The sequence below is a fragment of the Leishmania martiniquensis genome, chromosome 18 (assembly GCF_017916325.1).
Source record: "Leishmania martiniquensis isolate LSCM1 chromosome 18, whole genome shotgun sequence".
In the NCBI taxonomy this organism is placed as follows: Eukaryota; Euglenozoa; class Kinetoplastea; order Trypanosomatida; family Trypanosomatidae; genus Leishmania; species Leishmania martiniquensis.
The window spans coordinates 233,644-251,189 of record NC_090153.1 but is presented as its reverse complement, the minus strand read 5'-3'; the positions used below and the strand labels follow the sequence as shown (position 1 = coordinate 251,189).

Sequence of the window (17,546 nt, the reverse complement as noted above, 5' to 3'; positions counted from 1 at the left end):
TTTTGAGAGAGGTGCGCGCGTGTGTATGGAGGGGTGGGGGAGGATTGTTGCAGTATCGATGATGATGGCGGCGATTGACTTTCCAAGAAGCAGCAGCACCGATGCTGCTGACTTCGTGTACCCGCCCATTCCCCGGGGGTGAAAGCAAGATGGAGAAGGGCGCGTGCACATCCCCTCGACCACACTCCAGGAGAGGTGCATGAGGGGCGTGGGCGTCTGCGAGCGTGGCGGCGCGGGGTAGAGGAGGTGGTGGTGATTGTGGTGGTGGTGGGGAGAGATGGCAGCGGCGGCGATGTCTTCTGACGGGGACATGCGGGTGGAGCGAAGGCGAAAATCGACCGAAAAGAAGAAAAGGTGAGGTGAAGCAACACAAAGAGGGAGAGAGCATTGTGAGCGCAAGCAGCGACAGAACGGCAGTACAGGTCAAAAGAGAGAGGTCATAATTCCGCTTCCCACGCTGAAATAGAACAGAACGCGTCACGTCAGCGCCACAGGAAAGGGGCTGGCGGCACACACACACACACAAAACACAAGCAATTCTCAATTGATCAAAACGAGAGGGTCACTCGAGCAGGAGAGCAGAGGTTCAACAGGAAGGGGTCGGCAGCCCTCTCACGGCCATACATCACGATGAGATACGATGGTGGCATTGGGGAAAGAAAGGAAAGGGGGGAGGAGGAGAGAGGCAGCCTGGCCCTGTACGCACGCTCATAAGCGCGTCCAGTGAAAAGCGTGGCGAGCCACTAAGGAGAAGAGAGGGAGTCAGAAACGGACCCCCTCCGCCCTCAACACATACAGGCACACACACACACAGACATATATATATATCATCATCATCTACGCACCCGAGTAGGCAGTGCGAGAGGGGGGCAGATCAGAGGCAGCACCAATCGAAAACAGAGCAGCAGCCGTAGTGAAGGGCGACGCGTTCACAAACAAGACCAGTCCACACCCAGACCAAAAAGGGGGGGAGTAGAGGGGAGGAGAGGAGCGCGGCAGACAAGGCAGACAGATGCGTCCATATGTATGTGCAGCGAGAGAGCGAGGAGTGGAGACCATGGCGACAGGAAAAGGGAGAGGGCGAAAAGAAAAGCATGTGGAAGAGCTAAAACACCCCGCCCCGTCCCCCGCCATCCCTCATGCATCCAAGCGTGCCAATGAAGGTGGTGGGAAAGGGGGGAACAATGATACCCGCAGAAACGAAGCAAGTAAACAAAAGCTTCTGAAGAAAGACGCGCCCGCGGCCTCGCTCGCATGGCTGCGCTTTCGCCTCCCTTTACACAATACCGCTAGTTATCCAGCCAACGGCGCACCTTCTTCGTCTTCTTCTCCTCTTCGACTCGTCCTTTATAGCAATTCACGCACACACGCTGCGGGAGGCTGCCCATGGTGAGAGGGACGGAGTAGTTGGAGCAGTGGGCGCAGAACACGTACCCGCACAGACGGCAGTGGTGGCGGCGGATGAGAAACGTGAAAGTCGTGTGGCAGTTGTTGCACTCCGTCACCGAGTCGTCGTCTTGCCATGCCACCTCCTCGGCGTCGTCTTGAGCCTCCTGCTTGGCCGCCGCCCGAGCCTCCGTTGTGTCCGCTTCCGCAGCGTACGCGTCTGGCCGCTTTGAGCCGCACATGTCACACTTCTTTCGGCCGATGGCGTTTAAGTAAGTGCACGTCCCACATGGCCACTGCGAGCCGGGCGAAGATCCCTTCTTCTCCCCGTCCCCGGAGCTCTCCTTCGAGCCGCTCCCCCGACTGTCCTGCTGCTTGTGGTTGGAGGGCTTCTCCTTATCCTTTTTAGGGGCGAGGTGGCGCGGTCGCTGACCACTTTCGCACGCCTTGCACACCGGAGCAGAGACAGAGTTCTCAAAGGTGCACACTGAACAGGACCACACCGTCGGCGGCGGCGGGTCAGCGCTGTAGCCGCCCACAGCGATCGGTGCCGCGACCACTTCTGTGACCGGGATGCCGTTGCGTTGGAATCCGCTGCACACCTTGCAGTTCGCCTTTGAGGGAGGGTTCACCTCACCGCACACGCTGCACTTCCAGTTGGTCGTGAAAGGCGTGTTGGAGGCAACACCGCGCTGGTTCGCGTTCGCCGCGACACCAGACGGAGACGTCGTCGGCACCCGAACGCCGCTACTACGGTAGGCATGGCACACTTTGCACCGCTCCGCGCGCGCCTCGTTCGGGGCGAGGCACATGCCGCACTGCCAATCCGTGACGCCTGCGTTTCCCTGGAAGGGGGCCGCCGCGGAACCAGGCTGCTGCTGCGGTGTTTGCTGCGCTTGGGCTGGCTGCACCGGCGCCGAGGGTGCCGTGTACCCCGGCCTCGTTGAGCCGCACATCTCGCACTTCACCTCCGTTAGCTTGTTGCGGAAGGTGCAAATGGTGCAGCCCCACGTCTGCAGCTCCTCTTTTTTCCGCTGCTCGCGCTCCTGCTCCAACTCCAGCTCGCGGCGCAAGCGGATGATGCGCTCCAGCTGCAAACGGTCTTCCTCTTCCGCAGACCGAGAGGGCGCCGCGCCACTGCCAACGCCAGCCGCCGCTGTCGGGCCCGCCACAGCAGCAGCAGCAGCAGCAGAAGCAGCACCACTAGGGCCAGCACTGATGCCGGCGCTTGGGGCAAACAGTTGCTGCTGCTGCGCTGGCTCAGGCATCGGTCGCTGTTGCAGCGTCTGCGCGTAAGCGTGCGGTTGCGGCGCCTGAGGCGGTGGAGCTGCTGGATGCATGCCGTTTTCAGGCATTGCAGGGCAGGCACCATAAGAGAGTGGCCCCACCCCATGCGCATGCTGCTGCTGAGGTGATAGCAATGGCTGCGGCGGCATTACCACGCTTGTCATGATCGGCGGTGACGACGAGGACACGATTGGCGGAGACGTCATTCCGTAGGGAGACGCAGAAGCTGGAACAGCGGCCGGCAAGCCATAGGACTGCGGCTGTTGCGGATGGTAATGGGCCGCTCCGTAGTAAAGGCTTTGGTGGGCGCCGCCGTTTCCGTTGTACGACTGTAGCGGATCCGGTGCAGCAGCGTTATGTGGTGGGGGTGGCGCCGAGTACCCACCGCTAAGGGCTTCGTAGGAGGGCGGGGCTGGATCGCCTTGAACGGCGTGCATGGGCTTTTGTTGGTTGGCCGTGGAAGGCCCGCCGAAAAGGGCGTCCAGGTCCACCGCCGGCCGCGATGGCTGCTGCTGCTGCTGCGGCGGCGGCGGGGCGGCGTAGTAAGGGTTCATCTTGAAAGCGAACGGGCTGCCCAACTACACGGCCGCAGAAGAAGGAGAGAGAAAAGTTGCACTCCCCCGGCACAGCTTCAGCACAGACAGGCGCGTGCAGGAGAAGTGGGGCTGAAGGCTTTCGGACTACAATGGCCAGTGAAAAAAAAGAGCTGCGCGGAGCGAAGTAGAGAGTGAAAAAAAAGGAGGCGAGGCCAAGCGAATTATGGCGGCAACTCTTCTTCCTCGCGTATGCGCGCGTTGAAACGCTTGCCCCTTTCACCACTGTTCCAACCCCTGCCTCGCTCCCCCTTCCACACACACACACACAACAGCAACGACAAGAAGAAAGAAGAACAGCCACGCACGCACACGCAGCAGCCCCAGAGAGGCTTGAATGGAAGCCACGGCGACGTTCAACCGCAAGCTCCGGTGATCTCGTCCCTTTTTTCTCCGTGTATGACGTAGGGGAATCCCGCCGGGTATACGTGTATGGGCTGCTAACAGCGCACGTTTCTGCCGCTCGAGCGCGCCCGGATAGCGATAGCCGGATACGCGCGGCACACAGTAATTCAGGAGGGGATGAGAGTTGAATGTCTGCGGTGGAGGATGGTGAGATAGACAAGGTGAGGTCGGCTCACTAGCCGACTGTGAGGCTTTCTTTTTCGCTGTTGCTCCTTCGTTGCGTCTGTGCGCAATGAGAGAGGCTCGGCACCTGGATGGGAAGCAGAGAGAGGGAGGAAGAAAGCGATGCAGGAGGTGAGAGGGAAGCACGGAAGGATACGGGTGGGGCTGTGGAGGACGGGGGAGCAACAGGAAAAAAGGCCCAAGGGGCAAGCGTGAGCTTTATAGCGAGCAGTGGCAGCCGAGAAGACGAGAGAGTTACTTGTGCCGTGACAGGCCACCGCCGAAGCCAGGGTGGCATGGGAAAGCAATGGGGGGCAAAGAGCGGAGAGGGGAATGGAGAGAGAGAAAGTGGATTTAAGGGGCCCTGTTTTAGAGCCCTGACGCACGCAGAAGCGCCCTCGTGGATGCCGCCGCTGACTACACTGTACAGTTCTGCGTACTTGGCGTCTACGACAGCATTTTGTTGTACCGCAGCAATGCACACGGAGGCAGCGAAAGGCATTTGGGCTGCTTGGTGACGATCAGCGTCGGCGTACACTTCTCCCGCTGCCGCCAGTGTGGTGATACCAGACGCGCAGCTTTTTTTTTGTAGTGTGGTTATAGGTCTCCTCTCAGGGGAGGTATGCCGTCTTTCTCTCTTCCTGCCAGTCCCCCAGCCCTTGAGCGTTCATCCTGAGATGTCCAATGCGCGCGCGCACACACACGCACTTGAACAGCTACTACTATGCCGCCTCAGGGACAACATCGAGCAAATAAGGCGTCGGTGTATCCACATAGGGAGAAAGTGCCGGCGCGTGCAAGGGTGCGAGGGAAGAGGAGAGGGGAAAGGCGCAGTGGCATCGCCAGAGCGGAACAGAGTAGACAGAAGAGGCACGATGCATGAGGCACCCTGAGGAGAGAGAGAGGAGACGAAGAGAAGGAGCGAAAACCGACTGGAAAGCAACGGCTCGTGCGCGCACGCGCAGGGGCGCTGCGACTGCACGAGACAGCACCATGCAGAAAAGAGGCGGCACAAAGGCTTCCCATAGATGCATCAGTGCTGACAATACACACACACACATATATATATATATATGGGCGCGTATGTGCGAGGAAAGGGAAGGGGCAGCAATGCAAGAAAAAAAAGGGCGTATTACATACACATTAACATGTATATAGTTACGTGTGGATGTTATTCAGCACAGGCGATTGCCGCGTACCCGTCGGTGTCTCCGCCGATATCCAAAACAAAACGAAAAAAACACCCGATTCGACCACATCCACGCCTCCGCCAGCGCGAGAAAGAGTGAGATCAGAGAGACAGGGGGGAGCAGAGAGCTCTGCTCCGAGGCCGTGCACCCGTCCGCTGGATGATCGTTGGCGCCTGTGAATGGCCAGAGCCGCATTTAGAGGCGGCAAAGCAGCGCCCGGGTTGCCGCACTCGAAGCATACTGCAGAGCCCTCCCTGCTTCTCCTTCGAGCTGTGGAGCGCTCACTGCCGGTGCGCACGGCACGGGCGGCTGGCAGCTTTGTGTGCCTGTGTGAATGTAGGTGCCTAGGAAACGTGCACGGATGCTCCACTTCGCTCCGCTGTCCGGCTACCTTGCTCACTTTCACCATTCCTCACTCTCGGCCTGTTGCTGTTGGGCCCGTCATAGCGGCACACCTCATTTCCTGCTCCTCTGCGAGTGCCGCTCTCTTGCTGCCATGCCCCCATATCCTCGTTTCCTACCCCCCCCGCCCCCTCCTGCGATGCAGAAGCAGGGTCACGGAGCCCGTCATCTGCTGGCTCCAACAATGCGCGCTGCTCAAGATGAGCCCGTGCGAAAGCCACGCCTCATTGAGGAGGATGCCGAGGACATCGCTCCGAGATCAGTGCCATGCCGCACTGGCTGACAGTAACATATCGGGTCAGCACCGTGTGCGAGTCTGCGCCACGCGGGTCGATTCCGCGGATTTGGGGAAAGTGAGCGCTCAGCGGTGCGCAGGTAACACCAGCCAGGAGCGAACGAGCCCAGCAGCAGTAGTCCTTCGCTGACTGGCCAAAAGTCGGCTCTACGGGCCAGGGATCGCTGGGGCCGCGTCCCCCCCTTGAATCTGCCCGCTCAGATCCTCGATCCTACCTGGAGAAGAAGCTGACGCAGGTTGTGCTCTCGCCGCAGCAGCATCGCGATTACTTGGCTGCGCGCTGATATCGCGTCGGGGAGGAGCGCCAGTGGATCCGTTTCGGCGGGGTTTCGGTCTGCAGTGGGGATTCGGTAAGGGTGGCCCAATCCATGCCCTCCCAGACCCACCACAGCTCATCCCACGCCAGCATCAACTTCTTACCATGGGAGCAGACACGGGCAGCTTCTGTGAAGCTGCTGAGAACGGCCCCGATGGTGTTGGTGCGCGCAGCGTGCGCGAAACGATGCACGCACGCCTCAGACACCGGGCCCCTTGCCCTCAGCAGCATACCAATCCCATCACTCCAAGCTGGGCTCCACACGTGCGTAGGACGTCCGCCCTTTCCCAGTCTTCGAAGCTCATGGCGGGGTGGGGTGGGGTCGGGTGGAGAGTGCGATCGGTAGACGGTGCAGTCATTGTTCAGCACCACAAAGGTGCGGCCGCGCGAGGCCCGGTCGCACGCGAGAAATCCACGCACAGCTGCTTTTCCCCGGATCAGCCGATGAGAGCTCAGCGGCATCGGGCCCCATCTACGCCATGAAGATCACAGCCGCATACGGACTTTTCCCGATTTGCCATTGCTCCTGTATTGTGTGGGGAGAGTGTGTAGGAAAGGGAGAAGAATGGGGAAGAGTGGAGTGTAGTACGATGGGGTTGTGTACACCCTTTCATGGCCGCACTGATGGATGCACTCGCCCGCTGGCATAGTACGGAGAGACGGAGGAGGGGAGGAAGGGTGAGCGTGAGTTGGCTGTCGGCATGCACTGCCCAAAGCGCACCTTCATCATTTTACGTCTTCTTGCACATAGGGCCGCGCGCAAGAAGAAACCGACGCAGATTGGCGCTCCTTTGTCGAGTTACGAGAGAGGTCGAGGCACTGGAGAGGGCAGAAGGGGGAGGGGAAGCCTATGCAGGGTAGAAGGGTGGAGTCGTGGGCGCCATTGAGGTCTGTACCACCCTACCGAAACAGAGGAGGGGTCGAAAAGGGAAAGGCAAGACGGAGGCAAAAGGGGGGGAGAGGGTAGGGGAGGATGGGGGCGTGGGGCGCATATAAGGCGTACGAACTCGGTAGAAAAATGGCGCACAGAGAGCAAAGAAACGGGTCTGAACATGACACAACCATCAGAGAGACCTCATCGAGAAAGTGCGCGCATACACGCACTGAGGCAAACGGGCTAAGACAGCAAAATATGTCAACAGGAGAGAGAGAGGGAGAGGTGTCGAGGGGCGGGGAAGAAAAAGAGGGCAAGGGAGAGAGGTCACAGAGAAGGAGCGCCGGCACACACACACATATATATATATACGCGCACAACAGAAATGACATTCAAACACCACCACCACCACAGAGCACTAGACAAATGTGTCCAAATGGGGAGAGAGTACAACGAGGGAGCAAAAAGAAAAGAAAAGGGGACGAGAAAAAAGAAAAAAGGGGGAGGGGAGGGGTAGAAGGAGCTGCTGAGATACGGTGGGAGGAGAAATACAGAGAGAGTGTGTGTGAGGGAGAGAGAGAGACACATACACACACAGACACACACAGAAACACACACATTCCAAAGTCAAAGAGTCAGCTGCTACCGGTCATCGCATCGTCGAACTTTTTTTCTACTCCGTTCTCAGCTTTTGTTTGCTTCGCTTCCTGTCAAGGTGCCGTTCTACCACAAACAAGTCGACTGATGTATTATGTACCGAGCAAGCGCTCACTCACCTCTCGTGCAGAACGCTCAGCTCAAGGAGCAAGGTCGCAAGCCAGCACCGTTTCGCGTCGTTCACCCTACTGCAGTTCCACCGCACGCAACGCAGGCAAAGGCTGAGTATCGCGCTCCACATCACTGCAATACAACAACAACGGAAACACACAGACACATACGCACAGACAGAGAAAGTGGCGGTGCGCATCTCGACTGAAGCGTCGATGCGATTGACAGTGAACTGGGCCACACTTCATGATGACTACACACCTCTTTGGCTCAGTGCGATCTAAGCCCTTCCCGCGGAGAAAAGTCGACAGCTACACCTGAAGGTGGACGACAGGTTGCGTGTAGCTCTTTCTCACAAAAATGATGTGGCCGCTGGGGCCACTCCACTAAAAAAATGGAGGCCACGCGCGAAGGCGCACTCCGGCGCCATCAGGGGGGGGCTTTTTTTTTTGCGCGGGCGAAAAAAGGAGATAGAGGAGGGATGAAACGGTGGAACATATGCAGGAGACGGACAAGGAAGTGATGCACAGCTAGTGGAGCGGTGTGAGCGCTTGTGAGCGGCAAGATTTCCTTAGAGCACATCCAGCGCCCCATTTTCCCAAGTGGCTGAGAGCTTCACCCGCGCAGTTAGCAACTTCGTGCACGTATAAGTGCCTATGCACACACTCGCGCCTACGGGGAGGTGAGAGGGAGGGGGGGCAAAGTCCGAACATCGGCTGGAGAAGTAAGACAATGGTGAGCACCAAACAACAACCAAGATTGGGAGCATCGACAACGGGGCAGGACACCTACATAAGAAGGCAAAGATAACGAAGCGAGGAAGCAGCGCGATGCCGAGAAGCCTGGTGCCCATATGCGTGAGAGAGCGAGTGATGGTGGTGGTGGTGGGGGAAACGGCGAAAACAGCCGATAAAAAATGTGTGTGGAGGGGGGGAGAGAGACTCGAAAGGGAGGGGGATGAGGGTAGGAGGAGACAAACAGAGTGCTGAACGCAACGGAGAACGACGAAGAGGCATACCAGAAAAAAAAGTACCTTCGCCTCCCCATCAAAGGAGCGGGAGGGAGGGAAGGAGAGGCGAAACGATGCATGTCTGCGTATGCGTGCGTGTGTGTGTGTGTGTCTCACGCTCTCTTCCTTTTTTTTAGAAAGGGAGTGATGCCCCAGCGTTGTCAAGGAAGAAAAAAAACACAGAAACAAGAAAAAAAAGCCTCATCTGCATCATCCACAGATACCTCTTGCGCCACCAGGTAGACCATTATAGCCTAAGAGCAGCCTCCCTGTCCTCTCCTGCTAAGGGGGAGGCATAAGGAAGGAAGGGGAGACACCTAAACGTGGCACTGTTCTAAATGTCAGTTGCCTCCTCCCCAGTTCACCCCTCTGCGCAATAATCGTAGCGATTCGCGCGACGCAGTCAGCAGTGCACGAGCATACAGCTGCATCAGCAACAGAGTAGGCTCAATGCCCGCGCTCTTACAGGTGTTTGCAGGATGGCGCGGAGCACCAGTGACAGCTGACTGGGAATAGCCCCAGGAGAAAGCGTGAGAGAAAGAGAGACGGGGGGGGGTGCTTGCTGCCTGGGGGGAGGGGGAGGGGAGGCGGGGAAAAGGGTGCCCTTTGGGGCTCCACTTGCCCGAAAAAGCGTGGCAGTTGCGGTGATGACAGCGGAGAGAGGGGAAGAGGCTACCGGTTGGGAGAGGGGAGGGGAAGAGGGGCACAAAGAGGCGAGAGGCAGCGCCTACCGAAACGCCGCGATACAAAAAGAATACTCAAAAAGAAAAAGAAAACGCGCACGCGCACTCACGGTGGCACGGAGGGGAGAGGCAACCGGTAAGAGAGAGAGAGCAACAGCAAAAAGTCGGGCTGACAGAACAGAAAGAAGACGAGCGCCGCTGAACACACAGCGTCCAGGAGCAGACGCACACGCACACAGTCAACACGTCAGAAACCATTTTCGCCCAAGAGAAGAGGGGACAACAGCAAAAAAAAAGAGAGGAAAAGACGAAACGTAGACGAAAGCGCGCACCCAACGAGACAGGGAGAACGAAAGTGGGAAAAATGCGTTAGGGAAGGGAAAAGAGGGGAGCAACGGCAAACAACGACAGCAACACACATACAGACACACACACACATTTCAAAAGGAAAAAGTCGAACTTGTAAACAAATAAAAACAACACAGCCCACGTTTCATTAGGACGGGGAGGGGCGAGAGGGGAAGGGGTGGGGTGGTGAACAGCCGACAAGAGAAAAAGAAGCAGAAAGAGAGAGAAAGACGCACCTACGCACACAAATGCACTCATGAAGAGAAACGAAAAAAAGAGCCAAACAAACGGCGACAACACGATCGCACAAAGAGGTGAACGGAGGTGGCGAGGGGTAAAGAACAGAGGAGCACTTCAGTCTAAACAGCATCACACAAGAAAAAAAGTGTAGGCGATCGTACGTCATCACCAATCATGCAAAATGAGGAACGTGTGAGTGAAACACGACAACGTACAAAGAGAAAAAAGGAGGAGACAGCGAAGCGTGGTCTCCTCCACAGTCGTTTGGCACCCGCGTCGTCCCTCCTAACGCCTCCTGTTGCACCCCTTTTTTCTCGCTATTTTTTTTTTCGCATCCGCCCAGTCCTCTCTCGGCTGCTCCCGAACTGCATCGAGCCCCCCCCGACTCCAAAGGTGGAGGGTCTCCACGCCGTGCCCTGCGATGTCGCGGCCTGCAGCCACTCCGGGAGAAGCACCGCATACAGACCGTGTGTGGGATCTGCGAGAGTCCCCTGACGTGCAGCTGGCCGACCTGCTCCTGGGGGCTGACCCGATGCGTACCTGGGGCATTCTCTGCTACGCGCGCAGCAGACGCCACAACACCCGCCCCCGAGCAGTACCCTGGACGCGGCCCACTTGCAGCATGGCATGCGGGGCACCCAAGTCCCGCTCAGCGCACGGCCGGCTCAGCGGCAACGTGCTAGGCGCCTAGGATAAAGCCGCAGCGCAGCAGCAGGGAGGGAGGGGGGGTGAGCTGCTGGCCCTGTGCGAGCACACACACACATATATATATTTATATGCATATGCCGCGGTGTTCGTTGTCGGTGGCGGCATGGACACGTAAAAGAGGGCGAAACCCCCGTTGACGCTCTCGGAGCTCTCGTTGAATGCTTTCATGGAACAGCCGATGCGCGGCGGTCTTTCCTCTCCCCTTTCCTTTCCTTTTTTCCCCTCTTCCACTCTGTCCCCCTGTTTTGCCCCCCTCTCTCTCTTCCTGTTGCCTTCTGCACTGGTACTGAGGCGTCGTTTTTACTGTAGGTTTTTTTTCTCCATTAGCCGTTGCACCTCCCTGAATGTGCAGTGGGGATGGGGAGAGAGGTAGAGCGTGGCAATGCTCTCAGTCCAACAAGTCACATGCACAGGCGTGCACGCGGCGGCATCCAGTGGCGACTCGAACGTATGCGAACGAGGCAGAGCACGGTGTGTGCCAAGAGGGAGAAAGCAAATAAAGATACGGAGAACGAGTATGTATGACCTTCCGACACATACAGGCACACATACACAGGCGAGGATCTGAGGGGCAGGGCAGGGCAGGGGAGGGAGGGGGGCAAAGGAACACAGAGAAGTAGAGCAACCTGCGAGAAAACGACAAGGCAGAAAACCAAAGAAAGCATAGGAATCAAAAGGGAGGAGGTGGTGGGAGGAAGGACCCATGCATCGTTAGCGGAGCGAAAAAAAGAAATCAGGCTTATATATATATACATATGTATATATATATGGGCACACATAATATTCTGTACTTGTGTGCTGGTAGGTGGCGCCCGCTCAGAAAGCGAGGGAGTGAATAGGTGGGGAGGAGAAGTGGGAGAAGTCAGGGGGAGGGGGGGGCAAGGGCAGCAACGAGAAGGGGTGGGGTGGGGAAAAGCGAAACAAAGGAAGACGGAGAGATGGAAAGAGGGAGGGAGAAGGGTGGGAAAACTTTGGCGTACACTTTTATACATACGAGAGACATGTCTACACACTCAAGCGCTCTTGAAGCAATGGGGGAAAAACGAGTGAAGGGGTGGTGGGCACAATCCTCTCCGGTAAGTGCACAGGTATTTGCCTTTGGCCGAAAAAGAAAACAGTTCAAAAGATTGGGGAAAGAGTCCGCCGAACAAGAGACTCGCCACTTAAGAGCCGAACCGAGCGAAAAGAGCAAACCAACATGGGTGGCAGACGGTAATGGGTGAGGAGGTCAAAGGAAAAGGAAAAAAAGGGAGGCCAGCTAGCGGAACGTGAGGCCGCAGCTTTCCTCTGTCGTGTTTTCTCATCGATGCATCCTCCCTCTCTCTCTCCCTCTCTCGCCATGTGTCGATAGCTGTCCGCGCTTTGCGCGGAGTCGGATGGAGAAGTGACCTAGTAAGCACGGCTAAAAGAGACGGAGTGCTGCCCCCCTTTTTTTGCCCAGCCAATGTAGGCGAGCGAGGGGCAGCAGCGGGGGGTGATCGAGAGCTGCGAATAGCGGGGCACACACACACACACACACACCACATCACACCACACACACGCGCCAGCACAATCATACACACTTACATGCATATGTCGGGCCGCCATAAACACACAAGCGAACGGAACCCATTGAGCCGCACATGAACATGCAACAGAAACAGCGACAGAGAAGGGGATGCGGGCAGAAGAGGACGCCATAGATAAAGAAGGAGAAAGGGAGCGTTACAACCAGAAAAGGTCAGGCGAGAGAAAAACATCACCAACAAAGAAGAAGCGTACAGCGTGAGAGGAGGAGGGGAGGGGGGCTGAGACGAACGACAGAGAAGGGGAAACAATACACAAGACTACTAATACACAGACAAGCAGACACGGACACACACAGACAAGCACACGCACAAATAAGGTGAGCACACCAAGCGGCAAGCAGACGTCATCTCCGGCGATCCCCAACCCCGTACCCTGGTTGAGAAGACACATACACACACACACACACGACACACGCACTTGAAAGCAATGCACACAAAGTGGTGGTATGGAACGATCGGAAGCGGGGATGAGCAAGAAAGGAGCTACAAGAGGGAGACTGAAAGAAGAGGACTGAAACAATGGAGGACACGCGACATAGGTTAATGCAAACACATTCACGAAGGCACAGACACAAAAAGGCACACGTGCGATACGGAGAAGCAAAATGACTTGAACACAAGCACGCTCGGTCACGTGCATAAAGCTTACAGAGAGAAAGAGAGCCACAGACGCGATGCACAGATTCGTTTAAGATAAAAAAAGGCACTCCAACACGCGGATGTAGGTCGACACACAGTTGATCTCACTCGCACACATGCACACATACATTATGTATCATGCATACCCCCCTGGGGAAGAGGCGTAACCGAGCAAACAAAGGCGAAGAAAGAGGTAAAACCACGAACCGCACAAGAGAGTCTCAGAGGTTGCTTCCTCGATTTAGCTGCACCACTGGTGGTGCGGTTGTTGCGACTGCGGAGCTGCACCCATCTGATTCGTCATCGCAAATGCGTCTGGCGTGTACATAACACCGGTACGCATCTGCCCGCCAGTTGTGTACACCACCTGCTGCTGCTGACGCTGCTGCTGCTGCATAGCATCGACAGTAGCCGGGGATGCGGTCGAGTAGATAAGGCCGCCAGGCTGATTGCTTCGGAGGTACTCGATCTTACCTGGCGCGGGCTGCACCGCTGCCTGCTGCTGTGGGGAGGTACGAACGGCCATCAAGTTGGGTGAAGTCGCGTACTGGCCTTGCATGTACGCCGTAGTGGTACCCGCGTACCCCTGCGGGGTGGTGTAGGTCGTTGCAGTGGCATAGTTCGGCTGCGGCTGCGCGACCGCTGAAGAGGGCATGATGGAGCCGAGGGCAGAGAGGGGTTGCGACTGCGGGGCCTGCGACATGCGGTTGGTACTGGGCGCGGCGAACTGCACACGCAGAGGGTTTGTCTGCGGTGGCACAACGTGTTTCTCGTTAAGGGCAGTGATGGCACGCTGCGCTGACTCCTCCGACTCGTAGCGCACCCACGCGCTACCCTTGCTGCGACCGTTCGGCTCCCGCATGATCTTGATCTCCAGGAGAGTGCCAAACTGCGCAAACAGGGGGCGGAGCTGTTCCTCGGTGCAGACTGCAGGGACCTGACCAACGAAGAGCTTGCTGCCAGCGTTGATGTTCGCTGCAGCGCTGGTCCACACAGCGGCTGCTGCGGCTGCCGCGTTGGTCTGAGGTGTGAGCACCTGGGTCGGGGTCGCCTGCGCTGGAGACATCGAGGTGGATCCGCCACGCATCGGGAACATGGCCGTCGCTGATGGATTGGTAGAGTACATGGACTGCGCTCCCGCCGCCTGTGTCGACGAAGTGGAGTAGAAAAAGCCACTGCTGGACCCGCTTGTGGCACCACCGCCGTAGGCGTTGAAGGAGGTGCTCGCCTGTGACTGGTTTACATTCTGCTGAGGCGCCCCTTGCGACTGTTGGCGGATCGCCTGGTTTGGCGAGGCGTGCGTGGGGGAGGCGTACACTGTAGCGACCGAGGCCGGTGAAGGCGCACCGCCGTTGCTGGTGCTGCCACCGCCGTACATGACTGTGCTCGGGCTGTTGCTCGGCAGGTAGGAGGAGGCAGTGCTACCGTAGGCACTGATGTTGTTGGCGTTGGCACTGGGGTAGATGCTTTGACTCTGTGTCGCAGCACGCTCCATTCCTTTCGCGCGCCCGGCCTGCCTGTGGCGCTTTGTGATTCCCTCGCTTGCAGGGAATCAAAAGAAAAAAGTGGACGCTTGCAGTAGAGGGGTAAAGGAGGGAGGGAGGGAGGTGGGGGGGGCAGCGATGAATACAGAAACGCACACACACACACACGCGAAAGGAAAGCGGGGAGCCAGCCAACGAATAAGCGTAAACGCACAGCCACACAGAGTCAAATGTACTCAAGACAAGAGGCGAACAAACAACGAAAAAAATGAGGTAAAGAGGGAGGGAAAACAGTCGGCGACAACGCGAAACGGAACGCTCTGTGGCTTGCGCATGCAGCAGATAACCAATGAGAGAACTATCAACAACAGGAGCAAAAAAAAAAGAAATGCGAAGGAGCGTGCGATGGGGTTTTTATTCCTTTTTTCTTTTCGCCTATTCTTTAGTGGCTTATCGTTTCACTAGTGCACCGATGAGCGTGAGGCAGAAATCAAAATACGAGACGGCAACAATGAAGGCAATGGCGACGAAACTGAGCGTACTCGTAACACTGTGAATGTGTATGGTTGCCTATGCGGTACGGCAGAGGCCCTTGCGAACGCGTGAAGGAGTATGTCTCCACCGAAAAGGAAAGCAAACAAAATGCAATTACACCCTTAAGAAGCACACCACACTATCAAGAGTAGCGGTAGGGAAAAGCTGTGAGAAAAGGAATAGAGAGGGAGGGGGGCAGGAGAGAGAGAGAGTCAACAACGACAGCTTAAAACATACATACACGAATGACTAACGAACACACAATGGATCCGCTGAAAGCGCTAGAAGAGAGAAAAAGAGAGAAGCAGAGAAAGATCTGCACGAGCCAGGGAAAGGAGAAGGCACGCCCTTCTTCCTTTCTTGATTGGTTGTCTTCCTCTACGCTTCGTGAAGGGAGGAGGGAGGGTCCGTGTGTGTGTTTGTGTTGCTGCTGGGGTGAGAGGAGGTAATAGCATGCACAAAGAAAAAACGCAAGAGCGCGTAAAGAAGCGAAAGAGACAACGAAACACAGCGAAGGAAAGGAGATGGGAACAGGCCTAGAAGAGACTGCAAGGAACAGTCTGAGAGCAAATCACCTGTACACACACGCACGCAGGGCAACGATACGTTTTCTTCCTTTCGATTTGGTCACACGAGGAGACAAACGGGCACCGAAAGGGACAAAGAGAGCAGGCGAGCGGGAAAGGGCCGAAGGAGGAGGAGGAGAGTAAAAAAGGAAAAGAAAAAAGGGTAGCAAAAAAATGTACGGGCACACAGAAGCGCAAACGAGAGCGACAAGAGAGAGGCCGAAAATTCGAGCACCGACAGAAGCAGAAGAAAACTAAAGAGCGAAAAGAGAAAGAACAGAATGCTCGTCCACCTTCCGAAATGCGCGCCTGAATATGAGCTGTAGAGGAGCGGAAGAGGGGAAAGTACCAATGCTGCTATATTTGGTATCTTCTCTGCCTTTTCCTCGGATGTAGATAAATGAGTAGTAAGAGAAAAGATGATGGTATACCACAGACAAGCACCGGTGGACAGCGAAGGAGAGACAGGGGCAGATAGGAGCGGGGGGAGGGAGGCAGAGGGAAGGGGACGCTGGGACAACGCTACAAAATAAGACACAAAGAGGGAGAGAGAAGCGCACAGAAGAAGCGACGAAAGGCGAGCGAAGGGAGCACAATAAGAAATTCAAAACCACACGCACGCACAGAGACACATATGACGTCCTCACTTTTTTTTTGCCGGGCGCTTCGGCTTTCTTGTTCAATTATTACTGTTCGAAAAAAAGAGGTGAGGGAAGGCGAGCTTGAACACGGGTGAAAGACGTTTCTACGCAGACGAAGAGAAAGGCGTGTATCTTTTCTCTCTGTGCGCGTGCGTGTCTGTTGGAGAGGGGGGGGGATGGGAAGCGGACTTCAAAGAGAAGGAAAAGGCCACTTCTGAAAAGCGAACGGGACAAAACAAAAACAGCACACAGATGCGTGGCTCTTCTGTGATTCACACGTTTTTCTCTTTCCCTTTGTGGATGCTGATGGCCAGTTCGCTTTTCTTCCTCTTTTTTTTTCGTATCCTGGCAACGAAGCCTCCTTCAGTTTCCTTTGCTATTGCGAGTCCACCTCTGTGCTGATTGCTCAACTGTTCTGCCTCTTTCGCTTCTAGCCGTGTTGTTGTCACTGTAGTGCCCTATTCTCTGCTTTTTTCAGGCGATTCGGCTCAGCTCCGTTGCTGCCCTAATACAAGCAGATGCACACGCGAAGCTGAAAGGGAAAAAGGCCAACTATATAGAGAGAGAGAGAGGCAAATGCAACTGATTCTGGGCGTGCCCGTCCAGTCAATGAAAGAAAAAATGCGCACAGTCAAAGGTAACTCAGATATGTATATATATATATATATATATATATTACAGGCGAAACAGGTATATATATATATAAAGAGCACGAAAGAGAAGCGTGCTACACAAACTCACGAGAGAGAGAGGAACCAACACCACCAGAAGAGAGCGAGCAAAATAGGACGAGACGACTAAAATGAGCAACGAAATGAGAATACGAGAGGGGAGGGGGGAGGGCCACACAAGGCAAAGAAAAAAAATCGAAGAGCACGCAGAAACACTCTAGTCGGCAAACGAGCAGAGCTGCTCGCACGCACACACACACGAAATTCTCCACGAGAAAGACTGCGTGCTGAGTGAGGAGCGCACACACAGAGAGAAAAAAAAGAATCAAAACGACTCCAAAAATGGGAGATGCAATTGGGCAGTAGAGACGGGAAAAAAAGGGCTTTCGCTCAAGGGAGAGAAGGAAGCAAAGATATCAATAAGAGGGGGGAGGGGAGAGGGGGGCAGTCGTGAGAGAACGAGAGAGGAGGAGAACAATCTGAGAGATGGGCGAAGAAAACGCACACAAAGAAAAGAAGCCAAACAAAAAAGAACACACAACGCAAAAGGAAAAGGAAGTGGGAGGGTGGGAGCTGTGCGGAAGAGAGGAGGGCAGCTAGGGAGGGAAAGCTGTAGGTAAGGGTAGGGCCCCCAATCCGGAAGCAAATAAACGGCTGAAGGAAGAAAGAAAAAAAAGAGGAAAGTTATCAGACCGTTGCGGTTTCTTTTCCTCCTTCTTTTTTTTCCCTCTCCGAGCAAGTCAGTAGGGAAGTGAGGACAGAGAGAGGGGGTGGTGG

The 17,546-nt window shown here is 55.9% G+C and overlaps 3 protein-coding genes across 3 annotated transcripts; all 3 read right to left on the bottom strand.

The window, feature by feature from the left end:
- Positions 1 to 1,289: 1,289 nt before the first annotated feature.
- LSCM1_06706 (uncharacterized protein) lies at positions 1,290 to 3,227 on the bottom strand (the record flags this gene model as incomplete). The annotated part of the gene is made up of 1 exon (XM_067324116.1): positions 1,290 to 3,227. The coding sequence occupies one exon, from the start codon at positions 3,225 to 3,227 to the stop codon at positions 1,290 to 1,292; it is 1,938 nt and encodes a 645-aa protein (XP_067179463.1).
- A 2,758-nt stretch (positions 3,228 to 5,985) lies between these two features.
- Positions 5,986 to 6,267, bottom strand: LSCM1_06705 (uncharacterized protein; the record flags this gene model as incomplete). Its single annotated transcript, XM_067324115.1, has 1 exon — positions 5,986 to 6,267. One exon carries the CDS (start codon positions 6,265 to 6,267, stop codon positions 5,986 to 5,988), a length of 282 nt encoding a protein of 93 aa, XP_067179462.1.
- A 6,847-nt stretch (positions 6,268 to 13,114) lies between these two features.
- On the bottom strand, positions 13,115 to 14,368 carry LSCM1_06704 (uncharacterized protein; the record flags this gene model as incomplete). The annotated part of the gene is made up of 1 exon (XM_067324114.1): positions 13,115 to 14,368. The coding sequence occupies one exon, from the start codon at positions 14,366 to 14,368 to the stop codon at positions 13,115 to 13,117; it is 1,254 nt and encodes a 417-aa protein (XP_067179461.1).
- Positions 14,369 to 17,546: the final 3,178 nt, after the last annotated feature.